Source organism: Temnothorax americanus, unplaced genomic scaffold (assembly GCF_048541705.1).
Source record: "Temnothorax americanus isolate GAGA-0224 unplaced genomic scaffold, ASM4854170v1 Scaffold4, whole genome shotgun sequence".
In the NCBI taxonomy this organism is placed as follows: Eukaryota; Metazoa; Arthropoda; class Insecta; order Hymenoptera; family Formicidae; genus Temnothorax; species Temnothorax americanus.
This window is the reverse complement of record NW_027509547.1, coordinates 483,329-509,416: the sequence shown is the minus strand read 5'-3', so window position 1 is coordinate 509,416 and position 26,088 is coordinate 483,329. Positions and strand designations below refer to the sequence as shown.

The 26,088-nt window shown below is 36.1% G+C and overlaps 3 protein-coding genes across 9 annotated transcripts in view; 1 reads left to right on the top strand and 2 right to left on the bottom strand.

Annotated features, from left to right (window-relative positions):
- Osi24 (Protein) overlaps positions 1-21,894 on the bottom strand; it is a 29,557-nt gene extending 7,663 nt beyond the window's left edge. For 2 of the 5 annotated variants that reach the window (XM_077415490.1, XM_077415493.1), the window contains exons 1-2: positions 20,239-21,894; positions 19,731-19,777 (exon numbers count right to left, since the gene is read on the bottom strand). The gene's annotated coding sequence lies outside the window, so the exon portion shown is untranslated. Of the gene's footprint in view, positions 1-81; positions 4,406-19,730; positions 20,189-20,238 lie in introns of those variants that run through there. The other 3 variants (XM_077415494.1, XM_077415491.1, XM_077415492.1) reach the window with 2 other exon arrangements.
- Positions 16,820-25,875, top strand: Sfxn1-3 (Sideroflexin-1-3). 3 transcript variants are annotated; one of them, XR_013258394.1, is made up of 6 exons: positions 16,820-17,490; positions 17,919-18,095; positions 18,510-18,898; positions 19,207-19,536; positions 22,774-22,820; positions 25,451-25,875. XR_013258394.1 is itself a non-coding variant. In XM_077415498.1 (4 exons), the coding sequence occupies exons 1-4, from the start codon at positions 17,303-17,305 to the stop codon at positions 19,449-19,451; spliced, it is 999 nt and encodes a 332-aa protein (XP_077271624.1). In that variant the 5' UTR covers positions 16,820-17,302; the 3' UTR covers positions 19,452-19,971. The 3 variants fall into 3 exon arrangements, 1 of the variants encoding a protein (XP_077271624.1); XR_013258393.1 differs by lacking the exon at positions 25,451-25,875 and having other exon boundaries at positions 16,821-17,490; positions 22,774-23,264; XM_077415498.1 differs by lacking the exons at positions 22,774-22,820; positions 25,451-25,875 and having other exon boundaries at positions 19,207-19,971.
- Mrpl2 (mitochondrial ribosomal protein L2) lies at positions 23,776-25,418 on the bottom strand. The gene is made up of 2 exons (XM_077415501.1): positions 25,165-25,418; positions 23,776-24,531 (listed from the first exon to the last, which is right to left on the bottom strand). The coding sequence occupies exons 1-2, from the start codon at positions 25,391-25,393 to the stop codon at positions 23,852-23,854; spliced, it is 909 nt and encodes a 302-aa protein (XP_077271627.1). The 5' UTR covers positions 25,394-25,418; the 3' UTR covers positions 23,776-23,851.
- Positions 25,876-26,088: the final 213 nt, after the last annotated feature.

Below are 26,088 nucleotides of genomic sequence, written 5' to 3'. Positions count from 1 at the left end.
GGAAAGAAAAAAAAGAGAACAAGAGAGTCGAGGTAAATTATATATATAAGGGAATGATCAAGATAAATCTTAAGTTAATACCTGAGAACTCCCAATTGGTTTAGTCTATTTTTCTTTGAGAATACCTCTCTCTCCTCTCCCCCTTCTCTCCTCTCTCCCTCCTCTCCTCTCCCCCTCTTCTGGCTCTAGAATTAGTCTTTCCTATTATTTAAAAGAAATATGGAATAAATGCACAATACAAAAAAAAATCAAAACTTTTTCCTGGATAATTAGAAATTGTTAATGAATCTGTCCACATCCTAAATGAAACTTCTCAGAAGAAGGATACGATGCACCCTGAAGGTTTCTACAACAAAGTCTTGTGGCAAGTACGGTCTTTTATATGACAGCAAGGAAATTAAATAGATTAATTATTTATATATATGTATATATATATGTATATATATATATATAAGCAAGACTACTTTTTCATATTCATTTTATCGTCAAGTGTAAGAAGCAGCGATTTTTACTAAATCTTTTTTGCATGATCTACTTTTCATATAAAAACTATCTTCGGTTATGACGTCAGCAAAGATTACTCGTTCAAGTCTAATCGAATTAGTCACGAGTTCAAGCACAATTGCACACCTTTACGAGCGATTTCTCTTATGTTTCCTCGGAAGTCTACCGATCCCGAATAATATCTGTGACCTCCGAAAAACTGGTTTACCTGTTTTCAGGTTTCGCCATGTCAACCAGCCTTTCTTTCGTCTTAATAGAACTGACAGATGACTCGATTACTACAAAATGATTACCATTAACGTTTGACATCACGGTATATACATGCCCCATGTTTCAAAGTGCTATTTACTAATGGGTTAGAAAGAACCCGTTATAACATAACGCGAAAAGAATCTTTACGAGAACGTAAAATATTATCGATGTTATATCAAACAAAAACGAATTTTTCAGGACTTAATAACCGACAAACTTTGCATCGTACCTCACGAAGAGCCCGTAGAAAACGGTACATAAAATAAAACAGTATTTCAATTTTTTTTATAAGAATTGGCATATGTGAGACAATGCCAGTAACCAGACCGTTCTTTAAAATCCAAATACAGCAAATTTTATGTGAATATTTTAAGTTGCAAAAAAGTAATTGATCTTAAAATGGGCAAATTTCTTTCGTCTTGGAAAATTTATAATTTAATTTCATAGAAATACATGCTTTTTTACTGGGATTTTTCAGTATACTTATAATTCAAGATTGAAAATTTTTTGACCCAATTTTCTTACGCAAAAATGTGTTCTTCTTTAAAAAGAAGGTCATACCAGTATGTCACTTCTTTTGGTTTAAATTTCACATTCAAGTCAGTGACACACCTATGAAATCGTTTGATCGTTTCTTAAAAACGTAAGTCGCATAACATTCTCCACATATTTTTATTTTTATTATACTATTCATAGAGAGAAAAAGAGAAATTCTTTCCAAGTGTATTCCAAGTATTGGTATTCATGTCCGGTTTATCATGTATTGAAATTAACCGAAAAAAAGCGAACAAGGTAATGTATCTTTAAACGCATGGAAATAATGACAAAAACTTACATTTTTACAAATATTTTTATATTAACATGTGAAATACGTAAAAAATGTAATGTAATGTTACAATCTTCTATCAATTGGTCTGTTAACAAAACAAAGCGTCAAAGCAAAATTCTTTAGAATATGGTAATGTGCATTTCAACTGAGGAGAGGAAAGGACACAATAACTATTCAATTATGCTACAATTTTATTTTTCTTATATAACTATAGTCATACGCACACGCACCCCGCGCACACATATATATTAAACACGCAACTCGTTTTCAATAAACGTCGAGAAATTTCGAAAAATAAAAAATTAAAATACCAATAATCGATATCTGAAAATATAATTTTCTCCCATTTATTCTTACTTTATTAAAAACTGTTCAAAAATACGTAGTATGATAGTCACAAGCGGTATTAAAATCTGACACAACATATAGTATTTCTTATGTGACATCCACAAAATTAAAGTTTAATCTAAATATCTTTTCTCAGAGGGTCAATCGTTCATCATATATAAAGATTGGCTTCCGCAACAACAATTTTCATTTCATCATTGAGAAAAGGCGAAAGACTGAGTTAAACCTTCAATTGTTCGTGCGGCTTTGCTTTCCGCGAACTTTATTTGTGGCACCTGATGGCTTCCTGAGAAGCACCTCCGGTATTTAACACACACCGCTCAGAATTGTCTACGTCTACGTCATTCACGCGCGCATGAATCAAGCACATATGAATCGTACAATGTGCAGGAAATACGTTCGACGGAGATATACGTAGATACGGATACGCAAGTCGAACGCCGTGACATGGACGATGGTCCGTTACATTAATGCGACTTTTTCGTTCGCGTATAATGTAAGAACGTAACGGTCGAGTTGCCGCGGACGAGTGCACGCTGTGTATCGATTGCCTATCCTGTAGCAATGCGCGATGTGTCGCTTCCGATTCACATTTCCTATCGTGCCGTAGAGCCCATCAAGTATCGTTGTCACTTTATCGCTCGCCATCAGACTCTCGCACGTCTTTTCATTATTCTATCTATAATATATTTCTTATGACAAACAAATATCTTGCAATAGAAAATACTAAAAATTGTAACAGTACGAAAAATTAATTCTTTATGAAATAAAAAGGTTAGTCAAGGTAGCTGAGTCAAAGTAGCGGTTTCAAAGACGCGCGTTAGAAAGTCCGATGAAAAATACATGCCGGGAACTAAGATTAATCCTATCGATGAACACGTGGCGGGTCGAGAAAAAGCGTATCGAAGAAGGGAAAGGGTGAGAGCAAAATTCACCAGTTATAACCGTCATCTGGGGCCTAAAATATGTGTCGACGACAAGTACGATGACTGGCCTCTCGCCGTGCACTGTCCGCGAGCCGATAACGGTCTTCGATCGGCTCGTGCATGGGTCATATGTGTGTATACACACGGACATATCGGTCAAGGTAGACGCACGGACGCATAACAGCGACACATGAGTTGGCTCGTGAACGCGCATTTGAGCCACAAACCGGGCGCTTGTCCAAATCTGTCAGTAGGTCAGTAGAGGGGCCATCGTACTCGGTCGAGTGACCTTGACCACGAATGATCCTCCTCTGCCCTGGTATAGTAATCTTTCCGATTTTCACTTAAAAATTTGAGAAAAGATAGCCTGTAAAAAACACAGCAGCACAAGTACGCCAAATGTTCTTAGTATCTAAAATCAATAGACACTTTGCACTATATATATATATATATATATATATATATATATATATATATATATGTAGGTCCGGAGGTATGTTCCGGGACTGTTTACGTTTTTTGAAATATACAGTCCTGGAAACTGCCAAATGTCCCGGAATATACCGATATCAAAAATAAAAGTCCCGGAACATACTTCCAGACCTACATATATATATATATATATATATATATATCGTATCGATATAGTGTACTTAATCATATATTATTGTCACATTTAGAAAACAAGCGAAAATTATTGGACTTGAATTACCTGAACGCGAATTTTATACTTGACATGCTGCAATTCAATTGCTTCGGAATAAATATTTATAATTTGATAGCACCCTATTAAAAATAGTGTAACTACACTTTTTTGACATTTTGAGTTATATATTCAGATGTAAGTCATGTATAAGTAATCCTCTAGAAAATTGCAATTTTTTACAGCAGTTAAAATGTCTTTTACTAATAATGTCGAGTTATAAGGGATAGCCTGTCGGTTATCTTTTCTCATTTATGTAATAAATCTGCAGAGCTAACTGGCAACGAACATATCTCTGATATAATATCTTCATGCAAAATTAGCAATAAATAATATATAAAACGAGATATAGAAGATAGAAAGTTCTATAAATTAACATTCTAAAAAATTAAAGAAGACAGGTATTTTAAGCTCTTTCACGCATTCCAGTTTGTTTAATGCGAATTTTAGGAAAAAGCCGGATGTATCATTAACACCATGCCCTTTCTCAAAGCCCGCAAGCTGCAAAGGTTAAAATATATCGACACATTCCTCAAATAACGGTAAGCTATGTGAAAGTTATTTCGTAAGTGTTCTTTGCTAGAACGGGCCGAGATAAGCGTAGTGTTTGGCGACGTTCATTCAACGCGTATCAATACGCCATAATTGCCACGAGCAATTTTACAGGAAATTACGCGATTACTGAGATTACGGATCACAATTAGATTAATCGTAATTGTACTACTTGTCAAAGTGTTATTTCGCTCGCGTGCCTCAATATCGTTGACTCGCATCTATAGCTTCGTCTTCGGAAAATAACAAATTCTCGTCGATGATCGCGATACTAATCTGCCAAGTTTTCACCCGTAAGGATTGCGAAGTATCTGATAACTCGGATATCCCAACTGGTAATCGTTTCTGTGCCAATTACCGTCATCTTGTCCTGCAAAGAAAATTTCAAAATGCGTATTACAAGTTTACGATATGTTCTTAGCAAATAGGCATAAAGATCCTTATTTAGATGTGCAAATTTTGTATGGGAAAAGATTCAAAAATATTGACATCAAATATTCGTGACACGCAACATTACATTAGAGATTTTAAAGGAAATATTGAATGTGTGTAAATATGTCAAACACAAAACACTATCAGAACGTACATTGACAGCTGTTTCAAATCTAATACTTGTCGCTGTTGGCTAACATTAAATATATTTACGCCGGCATAAATACGACATGTGTATTAGTTTGCAAAGATGTATCATCTGTTACAGTTGAACGACGCTATCTTAACTTAGCCTACATAATATATAATTATGCAAACTGCCATGTGCCAGTTACTTATGTTTAAAGAGATTTTAGAAGAAAATTTATTTCATATATTAGCATATATAATTCAACGACATAAAATTAAACGCATGACAAATTTTTATTGCAAAACAAATTTGTAACACATTTTTTAGACATAAGTATCTATAATGAATAATAAAATTACAATTTTAAAATTTCGTTATTCCTCGCATTCATTCTCTCCGTAAGAGAGAGAGAGATTTTATGAAAAATAATAAATATATACCTACATATTATAATTTGGTATATAACTTGCTTGTATAGCACGGTATTTTCAATCGTCAAAGAGAAAAAAATATTTCTTAAATAATCTTACCAGTTGGATAATCTGCCGCTGTGTCTGCTGCAGTGGACCACAAATGGAAAGGATGCGAATGATGTGCATGATGAGAATGTTGCACTTTGCAAATCTTTAAATGTGCCAATATTGATGGTAAAATTAATGATCCAAGTACGAGAAGCTTTTTGATAAAATGGACTCCTAAGAAAATTGGTAATAGCAGTAGCTTTATTTTTATTACATTTAGTAATATAAGAATCGGGACGATTATAGACTTCTTCTTTTTGAAAATTCGCCAATCGCCTGTAAAGCAAATAATTTATTAATTTTCTCTTTCTCAAAAATCGCCAAATATTATTACAAATTATACGACTGTTGACATCGTTGCCGTTACAAGAAATACAAGGTAGTATAAACTCTGTCATTTCGCGTTCATCGCTTTTTTCAAATATATGGAACAATATCGCAGATTGCATAGCTCTTGCAGTGATAATACTTGTTACGTGTAACGTTCACCGTTACCCGAAATAAAGGGCAATAGAAGCTATAATTTCGCTCAGACACATCAGAATTTGAGTGCAGCATAATTCGAAGAATTCGAGTTCCGTTATATAGAACAGTAAGTATACCTTTTCTTTGTTATTGCTAAGAGATCAATATATCATTACAAGAACTTCAAGAATTTTTCAAGAAAAAAATATGCACTGATCCATTAGTTTATTATATTTAACGCAAATTAACGCAAGAACATTTAACCAAAATAATAAGGAATAAAATTGTAAAAAAATAATGTAAGAAAAAACATTGTCAAATATTTTATTATTCGGCAGATCTATTAGAAGATTTTACCTTCCTGTTCTTTGCTATCCTTCAGCCGCTCAAGTTCATCCTCATCCACAAACATCAGATTCGAGGATAAGTCTCTGGTAACTGCCGAGTTGTCTACCGTATATACAATGGCACGTTTTGTCAATAAATCTTCTACACTATCTCTAACGAAGTTCAGAGCTTCCGTTATGCCGCTTTTAAATGCTCGAGAACGTGGCAAATAGGGCAAAAAAGATTGCTTGTAAATCGATGGTATCCTTATTATTTGAAATGGCCCATAACTAAATTCCTAAATTATAATAATTTGCTTTAATAAAGTAATTAAACAATATATATAATTATCTCTTAAAAATTAGAAAATTTTAATTATAGAATTACATATTTACAAATATTATTGGTGTAATATATTTTATCAATTTTATGTATAGTATTTTATTCATATCTAATTAATTCTTTAGCTTTTATTATAATTCTATTAATAAATATAAAACATGCATAAATTAGTAAATTTATTTAATCTCATTCATTGCAGTGTGTGTGTTAGCATTATACAATGTGAATTATTAATTCCTAATCGTTTTTTAATATATAATCAAATGTTATATACATAAACAGCAAACACGTACCTTTTCTCTTACTATTGTGTTTAACCACTTTACGACTTTATATTTTCCACAAGTCGTAATATCTTTCTTTAAATTACATTCTTTTTGACATTTTTGAACAAAAAGATCCGTTGTATTATCAAAAGCTAACGTATAAGTCCGTCGAGAACAAATAATCAACAAGATAAACATCCAGCACGACATATGAGTCTCTCTTGGACACCCAATTTTGCAAAACCACTCAATAACTCCGAAGTATCCGCACTTCATGATTTAGGTTAATGATTTTAACTTTGCACTATTGATTTGGATTTTTGTTAGTTTTGATCAACCGGTTTATATTTCATTGCAAACAGCAGTGACGATCACCTGTCTCGCTTTAAATTCTTGTATAGTCATTGTTAACCGTGAAAATTGCATCGACTATACGAATCATCGAAATGCACCGCATCAAGAGAGAATTTCGAGAGAGTAATTCAGTAATTAATCAAAGGAAATCATAAGTGATGTTATAAGATACGAAGGATTATCGCATGATATTACGCACTCTTTTCACAGAATGATGCAAGATGATGCACGTTGCAGAAAGACGAGATTAGGTGCACACGCTCACTGACAGTGGTTAGAAGGTGTTCGGACCATTTATACGGCGTGCATTTAGGTCGGTGGGGGTAACGGTCCATGGCTTAGATAATGCTGTGCAGAGATTGCTGCTGCATTCTATACGATACGACGTCTCGAGAGACACTCGAGAACTCGCTGACGGTTACTGGCTGATCATGGAAATTTTAATGACAATGGGACAAACTCATCGCACCATAAAATTCGTGATACATTAAACGGGATATTTTTAAACTGAGGAAAGAGTGCCAGAAAGATCATCTGTGTGTGATAACTTCGCGAATATACTTTGTGGTAGATTCATTAATATTCTTCGCTAATCATTTTCATGCTTTTTTTTATATTAGCGGAAAATTAAAAAAGTATTTATATAATAAATATAATTTGTATATTTTTTTTTTAAACAATCAAACTGCCTTATAAACCTCAATTTAATCATTTTGTCCAACCGATCCATTAGAACCAAAAGAAGAAGATTATGCTGAAAAGAATAAGTCCTTATTTTTTTAACAAGAATATAATTTTAACGGTATATCGCAGCTGCACGACTTGTAAGTTGTCAGCCTAATAACCTACCAGACAATCAGAAAGATATTTCACGAAGGCTTCAGGCTTAGCTACAGAAACAGTGGTGGACCGCACTATATTAAACATTATATTAAAAAACACTACATTTTCGTTCTATATTATGTGATTACCAAGCGGAAAGTTTCTATATCGAATTTGCAGAAAGGGAGCAAACGGCGGCACATGCGGCAATGACCGTGATAACAATGTCCTTCCGTTAGTCATTTTAAGATCCAGCGAAGGGTCTTCTCCGCGACATTCTGTTCCATGCGTAATTGCGACATTCCTCGCGGCCGGTGGAAACACTACATTTTCTGGTGCACCCACCCGCAACGGCCGCTCAGTTTTTTATCGTAGATAATCACAGGTAACGTTATAATTCATAAATTATCTCTTCATAAAGCGGAAATTAAGTAAACATGGGCGTACTAATTTGTTTTTTGAGAAAATGTTATCCTGCCAGGGGAGAATCTGAAATCAAATCCCATACAATCCGTGTGACCTTAATATCTCGTGAATTCCTTTCTTAACCAAAAAAAATATCGAAATCCCAATAATTTTTCCTGTTCTAAACTTAATTGAAAATTTAGAATTTCGCATAAATTCAGATTCAGAAATGCAATTTGAGATAGTAAAACATTAATTTTAGTTTAATTTTAATTTAAAATTTCAATTTAAACATCATCAGCTGCGAAGATGTCGAGTATTAAAAAATGTAAAGAAAAATGATCTCCACGTACTATAAAATCGCGATTCTAAATTATTCCAAGAACAAGGAAAAGTATAAATGTAATGTTGTAAATATGTAATGTTAAAATATGTAATGTTAAAAATATGTAATGTTATAAATTGAGTGTTATATAATAGCCAGCAAAACACGGAACAGGATAACAAACAAGAAACGGATAGAAGGCAATTGATTGACCTATTAACGCCATTGCAGCATTCAGATGGACTCAGGATATAATGTATGTACACACGTGTTAGAGCTGCGCAGCCTCTTTTCCGTAACCGGTTTACACGACAGTCGTCAGCTTTACTTTGGCCTCGCATCGAACCGTTTAAAAATCCAGTGCGATTTTCAGAAACTGTTTTCCTGCCTTAATCAATATCTGATCTTCTCTGCTTGATTTGTTTTACAACATTTATAAAATCGTTCAAGCAACATTACTATAAACGTGCAGTTGAACAAGTAGGAGTAAGTAAATAGGAGTAAAAAGAAATAACTAAACATATCTATCGGTGACTTTTAAAAATCTAAATCTTTGTATTATGCTTCAATTTTGTGATTTTTATAGACGGCACTCTTACTTAAAATTATAGAAGATATGTATTAATTTAAATTGTAATTATATATCTATTTTATATTGCTATGGCGACATACTTGCTGTCTACCATTTTCTACTAATCCAGTCAGGTCAGGTAATTCACCAAAAACCGTTTAGATTATAAATTCTGTAATTTAGATAGTGTGTTATATCATATAGAAGAATTTACCCTAAAAAGTTGTAAACGTACGCATCAAGCGTAAAAGCTGTAATTATTAATTTTATTTTTTTATTCATAATAATACATTTGCTAGACATATCTATGCGATTTCTGATAATTTGACGTGAATGCGAAAGCTAACTCTTAAAACCGGAAACGCTCATCAAATTTATTTTTTGGGTCACAAAAGAAGCGCGATTCGTTATAATTCACTAAACCCGGGCGATAAGTTTTTCTTTTCACACAAAGCTGGAAGACATCAACTTACTCCACTGGCCTGGAAATTTGATCTATCGCATCTGTATATAAGGAACGTCACCGAAAGATCTATTTTCGCGCGCGACATACGCGGACGGAGTTGCAAGTTGCAAGACGATTAGGCGAAAAACGGATAACAAACGTGCCATTCTCTCTTCGGGTATGTCAAGCACGTATATGCGTGCGTGCTTTCACTCACGGTTACGGGGCAATGAAAAAAGGACGCATAACGAAGGCGCCTGTCGTTCATCGATGTCTCTACCGCGGATTATGAGGCAAGAAGAAGTCGCGCGATGGTCAAGCCGAGTGGGCGAAACGCGCGCTTGTTCGCTCGCAATATAACCTGTTTACCCCTTTGTCCGGCTGACCCAGTACGGGACGTCGACAGGATATGAAGTGGTAATATCGCTACAACCGATTACCGATCTCGATATTCCAGCTTGTTACACATTCCCAGCCGAAAAAGAGATTCTTGGGAGAGGAGCAAGAAACTGTCTGCGAGATCAGTAGCCTCTTTAAGCATTACTTACATCATCAATCACAGATTTTAAGCGCTACATATATCATCAATCACTGCAAATCGAATTCTGTTAATTGAAGTCTGGTGATTAAAAATTTATCAAAGCGTACACTATGTGGAATGTGGATTCGTAGTCGTTTATTTGAGAAAAGAGATGTGAAATAATTTATGAATAATATATAAGAGATCTAAAAAAATTTTCACACAAAAAAACATTTTTTATATCTAAATATAATTCTCCAGCAAATAATTATTTCATTAAGATTAATCCTGTTATATATGTTATTGATAAAATGCAAATAAGATATTGCAATCTGAAATATGTTGTCAATACGATTTTATAAGATATACATAATAAGTTATATCTTTCTAAAAATGAATAATGTATTCAATTTCCTCAAATATATCTCTGTTTGTAAACAAAGTTTCTGCGGTTATAAAGTGAGTTATTTACTTTAGCGTTATCAGTAAATCACTTCGACAGCCTCGCAACTACAATAATCAAGATCTGATATCAAAAAATGAATAAAATGTGAACGCAAGCATATGAGACTTCACAGATATTAACCTTGATGCAGGTGCACGTTTATAATAATGTTACAAGCAATTTATTTTACTCTACGTTAACAGCCGCAACCAATCGTTAATATCCACCCTGGAGGCGCGAGATTTATCTTAGTGGCTTAGTTACGGTTACTTTGTGACATTTACGGTCTATTTCATGAAGATTGCACTGTTGCATAACAGTGCCAGACAAATGTTGTGTGTCACGTAAATGATATTGTTAAATACTCATTTATATTCGAATAAAACGCGTTGTTTCAAATGTCTAGGAAACATTTTAATCAATGTGGAAAAATTGCGAAAATACTGATAAAAAGTTAATTTATATCAAAACAAAATATTTGTAAATATAAAACCGCTTTTACATATTTTCATGAAAAAATTATTTTTATAAAGCAAATTATTTCGTGACAAAGAACCCCTTCATATTTTATATCAGACAGAGTAGTTGTACGTTGCAAATATAACTGATATCTATTCATACTGTGTCACACATCGTTTCGAATGAATATTATTAATTCACATTCAACTCAGCAATTCACATAAAGACGTATTTGGTGTAACCTATACAGTGGCTAGTTCGTGACTGGAGAAATGTCTCAAATTAACCCCAAAGAGCATCGATTAAGGTCTTTGACTGTCATCAACGTTATGCGAGATCATAAACCGCAAATTGTCGCACAGCAATCACGCACATCATAAACAAAAGATGCGCATCATTTTGTCTGAGTTCCCACGATTTTGAATCAAAAAATGAATAACACCACATTAATAGTTGGAAGTAAATAGGTTCATTTTCTAATATGTTATTATATATATTTCAAAAAATAAATCTCCCCAAATAAACACACTTTTTGAATACTGTTTTCTGTTTATCCTATAAATTAAATTAAATTAATTATTAAAATAAAATAAACACAATATAAATAAAATACGTTAAGTATAAATTCTTTACATCGTTTTTGTAATTATTTACTCTGGAAGATATATCCTCTTTAAATAAACAGACTAATTATAAGAGTTGACGTCTATATTCATCTTTCATATAAAACTCTTATAAATATGGAAAAAGAGTCATCTAACTTACAACTTACATTTATACTTTCGATTTACGCTTATACCGGCTTATACGATCAATCGCCATTCCACAACTATCATCACTGATAAAATCAATTCAAAGATTAAATTAAAAGATTAGATCGCTCGACAATCAAATTCTTTAATTTGCTTCAGAACAACGTCTCGTGCGCGCAATAATACTTTAAAAGATATAGGATAAAGTGTCACATGATATTAAACTCACCAAGTTTAATATCGTGTTTATTACGATTTTTTATATGGCAAAAATAGCGTAAATATTAATTTCTGGTATATAATATCTGGTCAAACTGGATCTGCTTATCAATATTCGTAATAAAATAATTGGAATTGTTCGCGTTTTAGCATCTGGTATCGCATAAAATTATTAAAAACTATGTCACTGTCATAGAAAATATCTTCAGACGCAAGACGTCAATATAAAAAGAGACATAATTGCAGTCGCTTAAAAATTCTTCCTCGTAAAGAGCGCGAAATTCATGTTCGCTGCGCGTGTATCGATATTCATAGTATTTAAAATAAGGCAACTAAAACCGTTAATATAACATAGTGGAATAATTGTTTTAGTAGAAAGAGAAATAATCATCGTAATAATTTTTTTTCAAGTCTAAGATATTGAATTTCTAACACGGAACATATATACAGAGCAGTAGTACCACACCTAGTTTAATTACCAATAAAATTGCACATTCATAAAGCTATATATTTGGTTGGAAAGAGAAGGATATTACGTATTATTGTACTCTGTCTGATATTATCATTCTAAGATCATACATCATCAAATGGAGCAAACCGCTGTCAACGATAGAAAATAACAATTATCCTCGACAACAGATAAAGTAATAATATGAGAAGTCAGACAGATATTGATGTCAATAATCTAAACGTGATTAGTACAAAAATAAAAGAAAATAAAAATAAAAATCGAAAGAGACAAAATAAAAATTAATCGTTCACATATACTAGTTTATATAAATAATTCACATTTTTCAGGTATACTATATTATAATTATTATAATGTTTTATGTTATAAATAATAATTATTTTCATATGTAGTATGCTCTTATGCCATGTCTTAATACAATTTACCGAAAGTTAAGACCAATTGAAAAGTACCAGATATATGCTACAAAATTTTAACAGTATTATGACTTTGATTACACAGATATCTGTATACAATGTGTTGAAAATATTCTCATCAGTAGTATTTCAACGCAATGTTAAATCTTCAATAGACTGTACACGTAGGAAAATCTGTTACGTTTCAAATGAGATGAGATACTTATCTGAAGATTGAGAATAGCGTGACGTGCATGCGTCTACAAATAAATACATCTGGTAAATGTTTAGTATAACGCTCTCCCCTCCGATTTTCTTAAAACTTTGTAAAATTGTTTATTTTTGTGTGTAAAAAACATTCTGAGAAGGAAAATCGTCGCTCAGGTCTCGTTTTTTTTTAAATTTAATTTCAAAAAGTTTTGATGTCGGTAAGGTTAGGAAAATAATAATTTACGTTTTTAAAATACTGCGCAACTTCATTTCGTCATGGGTAACACACACGCACGCACGCACGCACACACACGCGCACACACACACGTGTATGCCCTGCCTTATAGAAGTTGTGATTTTCGTTAAAGCAGGGCACACACACACACACACACGTGTGTATGCCCAAACGTAAATTATCATTTTCCTACCTTACCGACATCAAAACTTTGAAATTAAATTTTTAAAAAACGAGACCTGAGCGACGATTTTCCTTCTCAGAATGTTTTTCACACACAGAAATAAACAATTTTACAAAGTTTTAAGAAAATCGGAGAGGAGAGCGTTATACTAAACATTTACCATACATCTTGACAATATGTACTTCAATGACTATGTACTTCTGCAATCTTCCACAATCTTCCATTCTATATATTTCTTTCACCCATTCTTTCATATTTCCGTTCCCTCTTCGCACCTTTCATTTTCAGTCCCGGTTCCATACTCAAACATGTAAGTAGGCTAGTAGTACATTTCTGTTATTATCATCCTGGTATACTAAACGTGACACAAAGAGAAAATAAGCATTAGTGGAATAGTTGTATCTGAAGACAATTTACTCGGTGCTAACTAAACGTTTTGCAAATTATCACCCGGTCAGTTATTGCATTAATACATCAATATTATTTCTTTCAGCAAGTATTTTCCTGGGTTTCTTGTTAATGGCGCAAGAATAAATTCTGCTCTAACAAACCACTATAGAATATAATAAATTAAGCATGTAGGGTAATTTTATGACAAATTGATTATTATTTATTCTCTCAGATATACGTTGGCACACAACCACCTAATCAGGGATGTATATTTCCTTAATATTTATGCTCCTCATAAAATATTGGTGCACAGTGGTTTTGCATTCTATTCCACAGCGAAGAGGCATGTGGCATACATACATCGGATTAATTAGAGTCCTGCAGACATTAAATTATATTTTCTTATGAGAAAATATAGTAGATTCGTCTTCTAGTCTGGAATGCGGGTTAGGCACGATCAGATGACATATGCTTTGATACGTGTATTTCACACATGGACACTTCAAATAAAATTAATCATGAAAATTACATAAAAATTGTTCTGGTTTGCATTAACAATATCGATAATTTAAGTATAAATTGTAAAACTTATATATGTCTTTTTTATTTCAAATATAAAACGCGTTGATTTTGTGAGAAGTTTTTTTGGCATTTCGGCCATTAAAATTGCGATTTGATTGCGGCCACCGCATTTAATTAGCGCTGATAGGATTATATGGTTCAGCGGCACAGTCTATTTCGCAGAAATCGATTCACTAAAAAATAAAACATCGCACGCAATTATCTGACCTATTTTTTTTTTACAGAAATTAGTTATTTTTTAATTATGAAATGACGCTAATGCAACGTTAAAAACTGTTACTGCATTGTACCAAAAATTTCAACAAAACATCCCCGTTTAATCAATACATATAGCATGCTTGACTAAAATTTATTGGCTCACAATTATTGTGCCACAATTGCGTGCAGATAGTTCCGGGATATTCTAAATTAAAACAAACAGAAATCGATAAACGCATATCAAATAATTAAACTAAAGACAGAAGGATAATAAACCTAAATTGCGCCACTAAAATTATATCAAGTCATATAATACTTAATAAGTGGTTTAGAAAGCTCGGTGAATGATCGCGTATTCGCTGAAACGTATAGCGTCAAAATTATGCCAAACAAATAATAATATAAAGTCATATATAATTTAGCGTTTGACCTCAGCGATTGGCACAGTACTCTTGCTAATAACTGAAGAAACGTAGCTCTATCGTATCAATACCAAATTTGTATAATAATAGTGGGATATAATTCTATATAATTTCAAAGATTACAACACATTGTACATTTGATCTTTCTATAATATGCTTTATTCATTTTATTGTTAATCAGACTCGACATAGATTCTTCCTTCTTGTTCTTCAATGCAAAATATTGGTTTCTAAATCGGTATCAGATATTTACATATATAGTAGTGTTTAATTTTCGAATAACTACACTAAAAAAAAATGTTCTGGATTTTAGTAAATATTAGTTTGCATACAACTGTGACTCTACTTACTATAATGAATAAAATTTTCCTTTTTATCAGTATATGTGTATTCACTGAGAAGAAAATATACCAATAAAAAGAAAAATTTTCTTTATTTTAATAAATATAAAGTCACGGTTGTATGTATAAATTAATATTAACTAAAATCCAGAATATTTTTTCTCACAATCAGTGTATAATAGAAATATTTATTACTAGTCCATAATATTTATTTATTATGAAAATAGAAAACAAGTAAAATAGAATATCATATTAACATTATATATAGATTTTTACATATGAACATCTTTTTAAAAACTGATAATTTTAAAAAGTAAATAGAAAAGCAAATTTGTTTTGAGCTCTCATTTATAATGTTATTTGTCAAGTTATTGATATAAGTTTCATTTAGATTAGATGTCATCAATCTTATATAATTATTATATATAATTAGATAATCACTATCTTTTATAATCATTAAAAGATTATGCGCCAGATGTAAAATGCTCTGATGTAAAATGCTTATAAAAGATACTCATAAAACAAGAAAAATTATCCTTATTAAACGAATTATTATATACTATTATTATATTATTATTATGCTACGCACTTATAAAACGTTATATGAAGTTGATTTTATTAATTATTTATATGTTATATGGCCGATTAAATCAGAAAAAAGGAACGTTAATACAGTCTTATAACGTACAAAATATTCATATATTTAATAGAAACGTGATCCTATATATATATATATATATATATTATTGTAAAAAAATGCCCAGCAGTAAAAAGTTTCTTTATTATCACAACCATGCGAATTAGTAAGGTCACTTAGCGATATTATCACCTTAAAAGTGAGTCTTCTGTCCCATAAAAACTCATTTGGCAATCAGATGCGCGCAATTTAAAAATTTAAGCCCATCGAATAGAAAATTTAATCACACCATAACAATGCTCATTCATCTGTGCGATACCCACTTGATAAAATAAAAATGTTGTAATCTTGTAATAATATTTATAAAAAATATCGATGGATGTATGCGCATGTGGTATGTAATAAAAAATTATAAGTTCATATAAATAAATTCTATCCAAAATGTAAAAATTATATTTTCATTATAAAAAAGTTAACATTTTATTATATATAAATGCTTGCCAACTTATAAGCGTTATATATTTGTAAATCAGAAATATGGAACATACATTATTTTGCTTGCATTCTCTTTTCATAATCAATGAATATTATGGACCAGTAATAAATATTTATATTATAGCTATTCGAGAATTGGCAATTATATACGCCGCGGTTAAATAATAAGATACTAAGTAAGTCGTGAACTTGACCTATGTAAATATCGCCTACTAATTAACTAATATTAATATCTTCATCAGTTATTATTGATAAATTTTTATCATTTTACACGAAGAATTTTTCCGTGTGCCACCATCTCGTGGCAAATCCGCCAAACGCAGATACCGCTGGACGGTTTGTGCGCACGCACCAAGCCTTATCGATGAGAGTCGGCAAAGGCAAAGCCAGCAACGATATAGTCGATGGATCGAAAAAGGGAAGGGGAGAGAAGGACGAAACGGCGCTGTGCGTGTGGAAGCGGAGCGTGGTAGAGAGAGAGAGAGAGAAAGAGAGAGAGAGAGAGAGAGAGAGAGAGAGAGAGAGAGAGAGAGAGAGAGAGAGAGAGAGAGAGAGAGAGAGAGAGAGAGGAGAATCAGTGACTGGACTCTGGAGCGAGTCAGTCGGCTGGGAGCTGGGTAATCAGCCTGTCTTGTGAACGGTCGTGAGCTACATCACGTATGCCGTTTCTCTAAAGGCTGACAGACTTCCAGCAGGTGTGTAGGTGCAACGAAAAGGCGACGACGATTCGCTGTCACGTCGTTGTGACGGTGAAGTGGGGAAGAGCACGCGAACGTGGTGAAGAAGAGAAGGTACAGGACTGAGGGTCGTTAGAAAGGACATCCCAAGAAATGTCGGGAAGAAAGGAAATCGGAGCGCAAGATAGCGCGCCGAAAGAGATAGACATTGATAAACCATACTGGGATCAGAGCACTTACCGAGGAAGGGCATTACACTTCCTGACAGTAACGAATCCGCTCAATGTCTTCGCCACGAGTCAACAGCTTGAGCACGCGCGTGATGTCGTCACGAAATACAGGTAGTCGTCGCTATAATTAGTGTATTTCTTTTCCTTTCTCTCAGTTGGAATACGTAATCGACACGATGACGTTATATATCATACATACATAATAAAGAGTTGTATGCGTTAGCATTATACGTATATAAATGTTACCACATTCCGTTACACATTCGTTCACGTCTTGAGTTGAAGTAATTTTCTATTACCACTGATGTACTTATCACGCGTTATCTTTATCGAAGAAAAGATTGCAACAAACAATTATGTCTAACACACGCCGTAATATCTTCATTATATATATTTTTTACGTTTTCCAAATCCTTATCTCTTATAAATTATCTTTTCTACTTTTATGTTAACGTGACCTGTGTATTTTTTTATTATTTATTTTTATAAGTATGAAATAATAATCCGTATACAATTATACAATTTTGACGTCGTCGCAGACAGGGCGAGGCCTTGGAAAAACAAGGAATCACTGAATACGAATTATGGAGATGCAAATATCTATACGACAGTGCCTACCACCCTGATACCGGCGAGAAAATGCTGCTAATAGGGCGTATGAGCGCGCAAGTTCCCATGAACATGATGATAACCGGCTGTATGATGACATTTTACAAGTACGTTAAAATTGTTGACGCACAAAAACTTAACGATAACGTAACGATAAGAACACTCACAAATACTACATGACTTTCAACGCTTTATAAGATATCTTATATAAATATTATTAGTCTTACGGTAATATTTCGATAATTGGCTTTTACATTTTTCGAAACGGGGTCAAAATTTTGAACAAAAGTAAATAAAAAAAGATTACTTAAATTATTTTTCAATTATCTCACAATTATCTCCTCGATTATCTCTCAATCTCGAGTAAACGTTTATAACAATTGAAACGTTGCGAGAAACCAGTTTAGAAAATTGATGACATTTAAAAAGTCGTTAAAAAGATTTTGCTGATCATTGTCTCCGTAATAGTCGTTAGAAGTCCGCGATTATATCGCGATGCATTATTTATATAAATCTCTTAGATCAACGCCGGCTGTAATTTTCTGGCAATGGGTCAATCAGTCGTTCAACGCCATAGTGAATTACACGAACCGTAGCGGTTCGAGTCCGATTCCAACGGAAACGTTGGCGCAGAGTTACATCGGCGCTACAGGAGGCGCGGTGATAACGGCGCTGACCCTGAACCGTCTCGCTCAACGTGGACCACCACTGGCAGGCCGATTAGTGCCGTTGGCGGCGGTTGCCGCAGCTAATTGCGTGAACATCCCTCTCATGAGGGTCACTGAACTTCAAAATGGTATTGAATTACAAACCGAGGACGGCACGAAAGTCGGGCACAGTAAACGGGCGGCTAAACAGGCGATCGCGACCGTAACGTTATCGCGAATACTTATGGCCTCTCCGAGCATGGGTAAGTTTCACTACACTTATTTCATTAATCAAGTCTCTCAATGAATTTGACACCGAGAGTCGATTACGCTAACTTTAATGAAATAAAGTTTTTTTTATAAGTCATATCACTATACGCGACATACTATTCGTAAGAAAAAGTTGCATAAATAACTATATTATTATTATATTAACTATTTAAATAATTCTTAATTCGTTCTAAATAAATTTCATCTCTTTTGAAACGATCAATTAAGCTCGGTGTAAACATCATTTATGAAGATATATTTAAAAAATGGTTTTATTTTTTATTTTATTTCATCGTTGCAGTATTGGCGCCGATAGTAATGAATTACCTAGATCGAAGGCAGCTATTGCGCAATGCGAAATGGGCTGCTGGACCAATTCAAGTTTTAATTTGCGGAGTGTGTCTCACTTTCGCAACGCCGCTTTGCTGCGCACTTTTCGCCCAACGCGTTCCTATCTCGATAAATCAAGTGGAACCCGACATACGAGAGCAAATACGATCGCACGATGCCGGTCTGGAAACTGTGTACTACAACAAGGGCCTGTAAACGATAGAGCAGACCGTCGCGGGGCATATTTTTACCCGATTATTTTTACCGATCCGAGAACACGGCCTATACTCTTGAAACTCAGGTATATACACGAGACATTTCCAAACGCAATACTCGAAAGCACTACATATTATTATCGCGGACTTCCAACGATTGCGTAAGCGATTCGTTCTCGTTGGTACTTAGCGCAGACAGAGGAGACACGGTCCTATTCAAGTATCGCTATCGCTGAATCGGCAGGGGATTATAAATTATAGAAATAAAAAAATTACTTACCGGCCGATGCGCAACAGCGGAGTTGTAAGTTGTGACCCTGCGTTGATCTGTAACGGGAGAAATATTTTTACATTAAAGCAGGGTTAGATATCCAAGATATATAATCGACGCTTAAAATAAATAATTATATCGCGCCCGTTAAACTTTTAAAACATTATTTTATTTAACAGATATATCATCAAAATCCTAATGCAAGAAGCAATCGCGGCCGCCGGCGCCGCGGCCGTAAGCAGTTGCATAATTCCACGTTAACTAATTCGCATATAATTAATCCGCGCAAATCCGCGAATCGTGCAAGTAATATTACGACCGCGCCAATAAGAGAGAGACGTCATATGCGGAGATCGGAGATCGAACTCCGAAATGGCGAAATTACGCCGAAGTTAAATCTCGAACGAATAACGAGTATCACGCGCGTAATATAAGTAATCGAGTCGCGTTTGAGAAATGGAATCCGCCACAGGACTGACACACGGGATAGCAAAATAATAAACAAATAATTGCTCACCCCACGGTTGCTCCGCTGTCGCCCGATGCCTCCCAGGCCCCCTCCTCCTCTCCTCGGTCCTTCTTCGTCGTCGCGCGCTCACTCACTCACGACGTTCACGATTTTCACGAAAAGCGACGATATCGTCGTTCACGATCGCGCGACACTTTCGACACTTTGCACGGCACTCCCGGTATTAATCTCGCGACGCGGCGCGTACTTAATCAAGTATACACGACGACGGAAGAATCACGAACGGAGCTATATGACAATGCGATCCGCTCGACGCTTCACGTTCCGCAACCCGCAGGTAGACGCTAATATGGCGGAGAGAATTTCGTAAGTCGCGCGGCCAACTTCAGGCGTACGGTTGCTGCTTGCGAAGCGATTTTGGTTAACCGCAATTAAATCAACGATTTATGAACACGATGTCTATCCTTCGCGATATATCCAAATATCTCACACACGAGGTTAAACGACGCGACGTTAACAGAGACTGTGATTAGACACGTCGCGGAGTTACTCGATTTAGATTTTAAGAGCCACTCCGTATCCTTTATCTGTGTTCCAAAAACGACGGCAACTTCATTCCGAAGCCGTGCGACACGACGCGAGACGCGAGTCGAGTCGACGGTTGAGAAAAGCGAAAGAATGTAATTGAATCTCGGTATCCGTATAAATTCCGCGTAGCATATTAAATGTACACTCGATATATCACAGTTTTTCACAATCTAAACAATCGGACCCGGCGATTCGTGTATTTACTCCGCGACGTGATACGGGAGCGGGACCGCGGAAGCAACGACGTCACGTCACGACGAGCCACGGCCGCTGCGGGCGCCGGGCGCCTCGAACGCCGCGGTAACATGAGTAGTGGGGATAGAGCGGGGGTAGGGTGACTACACACGATGCGCGTTCCTGCGTGTGCGTAGTCAGCCTATCCCGCTCTATCCCTACTGCTCCATGTTACCGCGCGGGCCCGCAGCCCGCGGCCCGTTTCGACGTTGCTCTCGGATCGCATCGCGGGATAATATACGAATCGTCTATCAGGGCGGATTGTTCGGATTACAAAAAACTGTGATATATCGAACGCTCATTTAGGCCGGTTCTACGATCAGTCGCATGTCAAAGTCGATCAATGTCGGAACGTAACCGATGGTCCAATGAGAAAAATTCGTTATCTAAAGAGAAATCCTCTGATTGGACGATTGAACCATCGGCTGTTTTCCGACGTACATACGAGTAGAACCAGCCTCAATACAATATGCTTCGCGGAATTTATATACGGATACCGACCACCGAGGTACGTACATCGCATTCGATAATAGTGACTTTCGATTATATTTCTTCGGGTGTCTGTGTGATCGCGGTCTCGCTTCTCTCAACCGTCTCGCGTCGCGTCTCTCGCGCGACTTCAGAATGAACTCGGAACAAAGTTTTCGGAACACATATACGAGTGGACCCTAATGGCCTCGGGGCCTCGGTGGACCATCGCGGCCGCGCAGCGCGATTACGTAGCGCGCGACAAAATCGCACTGGTCTCTGCCGACTGCCGAGGTCATAAATCGAGTAACTCATCCTCGACCTGTTTAATAATCACGGTCTCTGTTAACGTCGCGTCGTTTGATACACCTCGTGTGATATTTGGACATCGTGGAGGGTAGACATCGTGTTTATAAATCGTTGATTTAATTGCGGTTAACCAAAATCGCTTCGCAAGCAGCAACCGTGGGTAGCGTCCTCGCGACAGTTCGGGCAGTTTCGGACAGTTACGCCTGAAGTTGGCCGCGCGATTTACGAAATTCTCTCCGCCATATTAGCGTCTACCTGCGGGTTGCGGAACGTGAAGCGTCGAGCGGATCGCATTGTCATATAGCTCCGTTCGTGATTCTTCCGTCGTCGTGTATACTTGATTAAGTACGCGTCGCGTCGCGAGATTAATACCGGGAGTGCCGTGCAAAGTGTCGAAAGTGTCGCGCGATCGTGAACGACGATATCGTCGATTTTCGTGAAAATCGTGAACGTCGTGAGTGAGTGAGCGCGCGACGACGAAGGAGGACGAGGACCGAGGAGAGGAGGAGCGGGCCTGGGAGGCATCGGGCGACAGCGGAGCAACCGTGGGGTGAGCAATTATTTGTTTATTGTTTTGCTATCCCGTGTCAGTCCTGTGGCGGATTCCGTTTCTCAAACGCGACTCGATTCACCTATTACGCGATACTCGTTTATAAGCTGGCGCTGGACTATGCGCGATTCACGGTTCGCCATTCGCGCCGATTCGCCAGCGGAGCGGTTTTTTCACGAAATCAAAGAGATGAACATTCATCTCATTCGAGTCTAGCGCCAGCTTTTACTCGTTCGAGGTTTAACTCCGGCGCAATTTCGCAATTCGCGTAATATTACTTGTACGATTCGCGGATTAATTACTCGCGGAACGAATTAATATACGGAAGTGCGTAGCCGGTTGCCGGCGCGATATAATTATTTGTTTCAAGCGTTGATCATCTTGGATATCTAACCCTGCTTTATATATAATGTAAAAATATTTCTCTGTTACAGATCAACGCAGAGTCACGAGTTATAACTCCGCTGTTGCGCATCGGCCGGTAAGTTATTTTCTTATTTCGATGTCGAAATGGATTTATAAAATTACAAACATTACAAAACGTAAATATAGTATAAGAGAAATGAGATATAAAAGAATCGCGAACAGTCTAACAATTATTAGACGTGATATTAAAATTAATGTAGCGGTAAAATGTTCTGAATTTATTAATCTCATGAAATATCTTTTTATTGAATATTATTTTTCAGTTGTGTGTGTGTGTGTGTGTGTGTGTGTGTGTGTGTGTGTGTGTGTGTGTGTGTGTGTGTGTGTGTGTGTGTGTGTGTGTGTGTGTGTGTGTGTGTGTGTGTGTGTGTGCGTGTGCGCGTGTGCGCGTGTGCGCGTGTGCGCGTGTGCGCGTGTGTGTGTGTGCGCGTGTGTGTGTGTGTGTGTGTGTGTGTGTGTGTGTGTGTGTGTGTGTGTGTGTGTGTGTGTGTGTGTGTGTGTGTGTTAAAAAAAAATTAAAACATGAAAGCTAATATAAAAGTGTTTCAAATGAATTAATATATTATAATATATTAGTATGTATCCATAAATAATCGACGTTCGTGGTTGTGAGATGGAGATTTACAAAAACTGTCGCGCGTATCAGGGTGTCTATTCGAATCTTGAAAAAAAGTTTACTAAAAATTCCCTGATTTTTCTCGTATTTTCGTTCAAATCTTCATATAAAATGTTTTAAATTCGGCTGAAATGTCCTAATCTTCTCAGACAAAAACAAATTACTGAGAATTTTTTTAATTTCTCAGGCTTTTCTAGATAGCAGACGGTAGACACCCTGCTTACGAAACGAGTCTCTTATTATCGATTATATACGTCCAAACAAATACATACGTATCTCTTCTTTTACGGCCTGCGTACGTATGACGAACGTTTTAAAAAACTTAAGAGATCTCTAAATGTTCTTTCTTGTCGAGCGAGAAAGGGTAACGCGAAGACGATGAAACACTTCGAAGTTGAATGTTTGAAACGAGCGTTTATTATAAACCTTGACTGCGTATATCTACAACCGCAATTTATCCGTGGGATAGCTTAAGCATTGTGGCAACTGTTCAAAACAAGAACGTTGGGAGGTGCCGATTTTTCATCGCCAACGCGTTGCACGCGAGGAGGCGGTTTGATTTTACGGCCGAATCTACCAGTTTTGCGTTGCCAGAGACCGCTCCTCGGTCGATTTCCCAATTCCCGATTTTTTCCCGCGCTACCAACTGGCGTGGAATCGTGTTCGATATTCGATAGTCGGCCAACCGTAGCCATGCACGTCTCGTGCAAGCTAAAAAGTTTCTTACTCGGCATTTGTATTACCACGCGATCGCCGTCTCGCTTTATAATCGTTCCGACGGTACCGGCACCGTGGATGAGGAACCCACCCAGTCCGGGATATTTCTCTACGCAATGAACAGGGGTTCCCATGGGTAAAGCACCGAGAGGATAGGCGTCTCCCTCCGAGGGTCTCACAGGATTGCGCGGTATTCCCTGATGGGTACGTATTATATCGCCCGGCTTCATGTTCTCCGTAGCTAAAATGTACTTGAGTTCCCGACCGGTACCGACTAACGCGACGAAAGACGTTCTACAACCGTCTTTAAACACCTCTAGGACTTTCTCTTCCTTTGGCGGCTCATCAAGGTCCTTCGGTCCATCCCTGATCCACTTGATCCAATGAAACTTGTGCTTTATGCCACCCCCGATACCCTTGGCTACTATTCTACCTGTTTTAGTAACACAAAAGCGATTTATTTTCCCAGCGGTTACATGTCTAACTTCGAATAAGATGCTTCGGCACAAAATATTCACGAGTCACATATTTTTGAAGGAAATATTTATCTCGAGTAAAGGTATCGATATTAGATGAAGATTGAATTAACTTTAATTCAAAAATTGTCTTTTCTAACGTTGCGGTTATCTATCATACGAGAATGACTATTTTATTTATAAATCTTATAAAACAAATTATTATATCTATACGCGATACGTAATACTATAAGATATAAAAATTATATCGTATAAATATGTGTACGTATCGATATGCCCGCAATAGAAAAAAAAATACCTTCCTCAACGAAATAAATTGTGCTTGTGCCTAATCTAAGTCGATACGTTAGTTATCTGCGTTATCTTCCAGTAGTTTTCTACTTTATATCAGCACTCGGCACTATCAGCAGAGGTCACTTGCTTTTAACGAGTAACGATCCATACACGGCAAGTTGCCGTCGGCAACGCACATACCGCAGCCGTTCGGTTGAATAAGTTTCATTCTCATTAAATTGTAAAGAAAACTACTAGTAAAAGTAAGATACTACGTAAGGAAGATAACACTGGAATAACGATTTCATCTCACGTACCTGTGACAGGATCTCTGCCTGCTAGATTCGTAACTTCTAAAGGCTCCACCGTGTATTCGTCCTTGTAATGGACGATTCTTCGGAAGGCTATGCCGGTGCCCGGTTCCGGTAGCTTCACGAGTTTCCATTTGTACCTTCTTGGCACCTGGGACAACACCGAGACCGTTGAACCGACGAAATTAGATATTTGTTGACCGAAAACGCGACGTGTCAATGCCACGGCAGACATCTTGGATCAGATTGAACCATATCACATATGTTACGTATATACATTCGGTATTTTCAGCTAGTGGCGCCATCTTCGAATTCAGCTCTCGTCGTAGCTCCAACCGCTCCAACAGATCTCGCATCTCGCCCTCGCCTCACCGTCGGAAAGTAAAGTAGATGTTGATTAGCTGTTGTTTGATATCAAGCGTAGCTGTAAGCTTCAAGAATGATCAAGAGAGTTCACCGCTGGTTTAAAGCTTATTTTCGTAATGCGCGATGTAATACCTGTAATCTTTTAGGATTTTTATGATACAATTTTTGGAAAAAGATTATTATATATTTTATATTTTCGTATACATTTTTTTTTTTTATATACTGATATACTCGTATTTCATATTCATGCTAAACCGAATGTGGCAACACTGCATTTTTTAGAGAAAGAACAGATGTTAATTGTATATAAATTAAGCAACCGATTTGAAAAATAATTCCATTTTTTTATTTATCATGACTTGCGAAAAATTAATATATCTTAAAAAATATTTATAAAACTAAAGAGACAACTCTCTATATCCATATTTTTTACAAAAATTTACTACCCAGACTTTTATTAAATAAATTTAGTAATTCTTACACACAATAATACGCGATTTAATCTTATCAAAATTTTTGTCGCACCGTCGAAATCGACGCAAAACCGCATGATCAAAAAAGCGT

Bases quoted from the DNA above. Each gene is read 5' to 3' on its own strand.
- Mrpl2 (XM_077415501.1), bottom strand. From the start codon at position 25,393: ATGTCTGCCGTGGCATTGACACGTCGCGTTTTCGGTCAACAAATATCT. The intron at 24,532-25,164 runs GTACGTGAGATG...TTACTAAAACAG, and splicing joins AGGCAGAGATCCTGTCACAG to GTAGAATAGTAGCCAAGGGT.
- Sfxn1-3 (XM_077415498.1), top strand. From the start codon at position 17,303: ATGTCGGGAAGAAAGGAAATCGGAGCGCAAGATAGCGCGCCGAAAGAG. The intron at 18,096-18,509 runs GTACGTTAAAAT...TAAATCTCTTAG, and splicing joins TGTATGATGACATTTTACAA to ATCAACGCCGGCTGTAATTT. The intron at 18,899-19,206 runs GTAAGTTTCACT...TCATCGTTGCAG, and splicing joins TATGGCCTCTCCGAGCATGG to TATTGGCGCCGATAGTAATG.